The sequence below is a fragment of the Glycine soja genome, chromosome 10 (assembly GCF_004193775.1).
Source record: "Glycine soja cultivar W05 chromosome 10, ASM419377v2, whole genome shotgun sequence".
NCBI classification, from domain to species: Eukaryota; Viridiplantae; Streptophyta; class Magnoliopsida; order Fabales; family Fabaceae; genus Glycine; species Glycine soja.
In genome coordinates this window covers 43,617,655-43,623,356 of record NC_041011.1, presented here as the reverse complement: position 1 = coordinate 43,623,356, position 5,702 = coordinate 43,617,655, and the positions used below count along the sequence as shown (strand labels likewise).

General features: G+C 31.0%; 1 protein-coding gene across 3 annotated transcripts; it reads left to right on the top strand.

Moving 5' to 3' along the window:
- Positions 1-733: 733 nt before the first annotated feature.
- On the top strand, positions 734-5,702 carry LOC114371041 (WAT1-related protein At5g07050-like). Of its 3 annotated transcripts, XM_028328441.1 has the most exons (8): positions 734-812; positions 3,308-3,475; positions 3,689-3,751; positions 3,936-4,052; positions 4,159-4,393; positions 4,593-4,751; positions 4,858-5,009; positions 5,285-5,701. In XM_028328441.1, exons 2-8 carry the CDS (start codon positions 3,330-3,332, stop codon positions 5,391-5,393), a joined length of 981 nt encoding a protein of 326 aa, XP_028184242.1. In that variant the 5' UTR covers positions 734-812; positions 3,308-3,329; the 3' UTR covers positions 5,394-5,701. The 3 variants fall into 3 exon arrangements, with proteins under 3 accessions (XP_028184242.1, XP_028184243.1, XP_028184241.1); XM_028328440.1 differs by lacking the exon at positions 734-812 and having other exon boundaries at positions 3,028-3,475; XM_028328442.1 differs by lacking the exons at positions 734-812; positions 3,936-4,052 and having other exon boundaries at positions 3,027-3,475; positions 5,285-5,702.

The window sequence follows — 5,702 nt, the reverse complement described above, 5'->3', positions numbered from 1 at the left end:
ATAAGTTCCTGAACTATTTAAGAATTTTATTAATTTCATTAACCCAAATAACACATTTTCTAATTAAAATCCTTTTGAAATTCTTATATTCTTTTATTTGTTTCCTCTCACTTCATCTTCCATTCAAATGAAGTGTTATTTATCTAGCCACAAAGAGCAGTTATGCTCGTGATCATGATGATGTGAACGTCCATTTCATGATTCTATTCACATTCTAACGAATAACAAATATAATTAATTTATTAGTTTAAATCTGTTCGATAAAAATGATTTTGAAAAAAAATAAGTAACGGTATAGTCAGCAAAGTAGAGAATCTCAAATGATTGCTAGCTAGTTTTGAAGTAACAAATCATCCATGAAAGTATAACGCCTTTTTCCACAACAGACAGGGACAGATCTAGGAAAAATATAGAGGAGAAACAAAAAAAAAATTAACTGTGAATGGATACTAAAAAAATTATTATATATATATATATATATATATATATATATATATTTATATAAATATATATATATATATATATAATAATTAAATTATTAACGAAAAGGAAAAAATGTTAGGCGATAAGTTTATTTTTATTAGTATAGTCTTTTGTTTTATAAAATTTAATTAAACCATTAATATAAACACTATACGTAAATGGATACTAATACTATGCATTTTTTTATTACATATATTCTTTTATTAATTAGCTGTTTTTATTATATTATAGGTGCAAAGTACTATTTACCAGTTTCATCAATGATTAAATTCAACTGAAAAACCTAACTTAGAGAATCCAAGTCCAATTCCAATTATATCAACAGAATGGTATATTTTTTCTTTCTTTTTTGTTACATATATTTCTTAAGTAGTTTGATATCATTAAATTACTTTTTTTGTATTTTCTATAATATTCTGCATTTATGAGAGGTTAGAATGGATAATGACATTTATTATTTTAACTTATTCTACTACCGGTACTATTTATTCTTAAAAAAGTTCTATCTAAATTTTGTTGTCAAAAGTTTCCAAGAACAGATCAATATGATAATTGGATAATGTCAGGGGTGTGCCTATGTCCAAGGGCTTGACCAGTTAGGTAAATGTTATTTCATGGCGGTAGTTATAGATAAATCAAAGTTGAATTACGGTGGAATCACTTGACGACGAGTAAATATATTATATATTTGTTGTTGAGATTATTAGTGTTGATTAATTGAAAAACAATCAAGTATATATTTGAGAAATTTTGTCCTTAAAGGTTAGCTGTTAAGAGGAAGATCTAAGGTATTTATTAAGTACTCATTGAACATCTCATACTATTGGATGTATTATGACTTAGGCATCCGCTAACATAAAACAAGTTCCTTACATACTATAGCTTTTGAGAGTAGATATTCCAATAACTGACACTTTACTCAGTCTATTTGTTCAATCCCTCCGGATGTAACCCTTTCTAAAATTAACATCAATAACTAGCTTTGATATAAATTGATAAGCAGTCAAATACTTAATTGGAAAACCCCTCTAAAATACAACTGTCAATGGAGAACCAAGCTACTTAAGAATTATATCCAACATTTCATACCTTTTGATGTGGGGTTTAGACATCTTATAATACCCAGTAAAATGCTTCCATATATATCTTGTTCAGGATTCTGCACAATTTCTAGCTAGAAGAATCTGAAAGTTACGGCGTGGAAGTTATACATCTATTACTATTAGTATTTATAAGTAAAGCTAACAACTATTATATAGTTAGCGGCGCAGTATAGCACAATCTAAAAAGGAAAGGCAGAAAAGTCTAGAATCAAACCGCCTTTATAAAGAAGACGGTATAACTAAACTTTATCAAGTTGTGAATTGTGATGCTGCAAATCTAAACCAATATAATCAAAAGTACGTAGTCAGCACTGAGTTATGGATATATTGTCACATAATTATATATCTTTTTTCTTTTGTGTTAAAGTACAAGTGTGAGATAAAGTTTCACATTGAGTAAAAGTAAAAAAGCTGAACACTAAGAAAAAAACTCATAAACTTTAAGTTTTAAGGTTTTGGGTTAAAGTGTGGTGTCAAATTTAATTATTCGTGACTTTGAAAGGAATAAATTGACCGAGATTGGTGATGTACTCCCAAAAAGTTGCTCGAACATTTGGGTTAGGAGACTCATGCACCGCTGAACACACCCATTTTTTAGAAAGTGATGCATTGACGTGTAAAGTCAAGGGAGAAAGAAATTGTTGGAATCCCTCTTTAATTGGAGAGGTTTTAGAAAATTCTAAAACTTTCTAAAAAAGTGTAGAAATTTTTAGAACTGAAGAACTCTAGAGTAATGTAGAATTCTCAAAGCTTGTGAAAGAATGTGAAAACCTTTAAAATATTCTGAAGATATATGTAATCTTCTGAAACCCCGAGTGCTCTCTATGAGTTTTTGAAAGCTTATTAAATATCATATAATAAAAGTTATATGAAGGATAATTTTTAATTGACGGATAATGTAAAAATTATAACAACATTGTGCATAGTCATTGAACTATAGAATAAATTGAATACAGAAAATGGCTACCATTCAAGAAAAGTTGAACTAATCTTTCGTGCAGGGAGATGTCTTTTCAAAATTAACCAAAGACAAAAAAATAAGAATTTTCCAAATCAATGAATGATCATTAGTCCTTCTTATTTATATCAGCATTCATTAATTCAAATAACATTTTACGAAAGTATTTTCTTTCAAAACATGAAAGGGCAAATGCTTTTTTTTAAGGAGAAAGGACAAAAGCTATATATTATATATATTTTCATTAATAAATCACCTTTAAAAAAAAAATCCTATTGCAAGAATCTACGAGACAGCCTGAGAAGTGACAGCAAAAATAAATAAAATAGAGTGGAACAAAGATTTTTCGAGGGTCAGCCGTATTTTTCAGCCATATATATGCCCAGATATATAATATCACTATAGAAAGTCAAAATTCAGTTATTTAAATTGGCTCCACGTGTGAGGTTACTTTATAGTTCAAGACACACAACAAATTAACTCAGTAAAGATAATATTTACTTATTGTTTTGGTTAAGAAATCTTCAACCTGCAGCATTTTTCAAAAATTTCATAACATATACTTTCTTGTATTCTCCAGCCACACGTCTATTTTGAAGTCCTAGTCAGGAGTTTTTAGTATATCCTGTGGGAATTTTTCATAACTTCTATATTATATTTTTGTGTTGAACATCCTTGAAATCTTGTGAATAAGCACAGGAAACAAGCCAATCACTGAACTTATAATGGAACAGAAAAGATGTTCTTTTGTGACTAAATGCAGAGATTTCAAGCCACACCTGCTCATGGTCTTAGTCCAGTTTGGCTATAGCTTCTTATATCTCATCACTAATGCCTCCTTCGATCATGGGATGAACCCTTTTGTGTATGTAACCTATCGGCATATTCTGGCTGCGGTTTTGATGTTCCCTTTTGCATACTTTCTGGAGAGGTACATATGCATTTGCATGATTCTCTTCTATGTGGCATGCATTTGCTTGATTTGATTCAAGGATGCTTTAAACAGTGCACCATTGCTGTATTTTATTATCAAATTTAGCACTTGCACTCTTGATCAATTTCAATTTATTTTGACAATTGAATTTAGTATGATCCTTTAAGTTTTATCATGTATCTGACTATAAACTTTTATGCTTTCTTGCAGAAATGCAAGACCAAAGCTGACATTTTCTCTTTTCATGGAAATCTTTGTGCTTTCTCTGTTAGGGTAAGGATAATCCATGCTTCTTATTGGGATAAACCAAAGTCCCGCATCAAATAGAGATGATACCAATACTTTATTTTGGAATTATTTATAATCGATGTGAGACTTCAATTTTCCAAATACTTTTACTTCAGTTCTACACCATTTGGAAGTGTGGAGGCTCAATTTGTCCCACTTAAAATTTCAGGGTTAGTTTAACTATTAATATGCACTTTGCAAGCCTGAAATACACTAATCCAACCTTCATTGTTGCAATGCTCAACACCATACCTACCCTTACTTTCGTCATTGCTGTGGCATTCAGGTTCGCTTAATTATTTATCTACATGATTTTGGAGTTCTTAAACACAAGCCATACTATAATATTTACCTTTCTTATTTGATCCCTAATAGAGTTGAGTTAAATGCAGGTTTGAGCTTCTCGATCTTAGAAATTCTCGAGGAATAGCAAAAGTTTTAGGGACCTTGATCTCCCTAGCTGGTGCTTTGATCATTGCACTATACAAAGGAAACCTTATGAGAAATTTGTGGCGTCCACTAATTCATATTCCAGGAAAATCTGCTGCTATCAATGAGAGCTGGTTAAAAGGTTCACTTCTTACAGTTTTGAGCTGTGTTACATGGTCTATATGGTACATTATGCAGGTTTTCACCTTAACCCAGTCATAACTATTAGAAGTTTTATGTGTACATTTTATACATCATGCATAAAGAAATAGTAGTAGCTGAATTCAATATATATAAAAAGACATAGTTAAATAGTTTAAATAATGGTTTTTATTCTTAATTTCTTATTGCTGCTGGAAATTATCAATTCTGACATAGTGTGATTGGGGAAATTCAGGCAGCCACTTTGAAACGATACCCTGCCCAATTATCACTCGTGACGTGGATGAGCTTTGTTGGAGCAGCACAATCAGCTGTTTTCACAGTTATAGTAGAACACAACCGTTCAGCATGGACTATAGGGCTCAACATTGATTTGTGGTCTACAATATATGGTGTTAAGTATTAATAAGCATTTGATAAAGAGTACAAATTTTTGCACCAAAAAAAAGAGTACGAAATCTAGAGTACTAAGTTCTAACAATATCAATCATTAATGGCAGGGAATTGTCGTTGCTTGTTTGATAACATATGTTCTACTATGGTGCACGGAGAAAAAAGGACCAGTTTTTGTCACAATGTTTAACCCTCTTTCTACTATATTAGTGGCATTTGTAGCCTACTTTATCCTTGGAGAGAAACTTTATTTGGGCAGGTAATAACCGATTCCTTATAATTTTGAATTCTCTTTTCAAAATGACAAAGCCATGAAATGCAGATAAATTCAGAACATGAACAATAAGCACGTGTACAAGTTGTTAGCACACAAGGATTTACATACAGCCTAATCCATGAAATACAGCACGTAACATTGTTTATTTATTTTCTTACTGGGCCCTAAATTAAATAAAATCATGCACAAACACATCCAGTATTCCTTGGAATGAGAATTATAATTCTGAAATTTGCTTCTCATGAAATCTTCTTCAGCATAATAGGAGCATTTACAATCATCATTGGTATGTACTTGCTACTGTGGGGCAAAAGTGAGCAAGAGGTTTCGCAGTGCAGTACTGAAGATTCAGGATGCAGAATATAGTCAAGGAGATTTGTGGTCATGTTTTTGGCCAAACATTTTACTGCAAAACCAACTCTGCTAAAGACTTGTTGCTTTCCAATCCTCCGAAGTCATATGCTAAGTTAACTAAGTAGAATTTTCGTATTCGATATGTTTTTCACATAATGATACAAGTTATCACAAATACCTTATACAAGCATAACCTTAGAAGAAATTTCCTTTTAAATTTCAAAGGAATCGCTACAACAAATTATAGAAGAATTTATACTAGAAACTATGAAGGAAGTGGCTAACAGGGAAATTTGAGATGGACATCAATAATTTTCATGC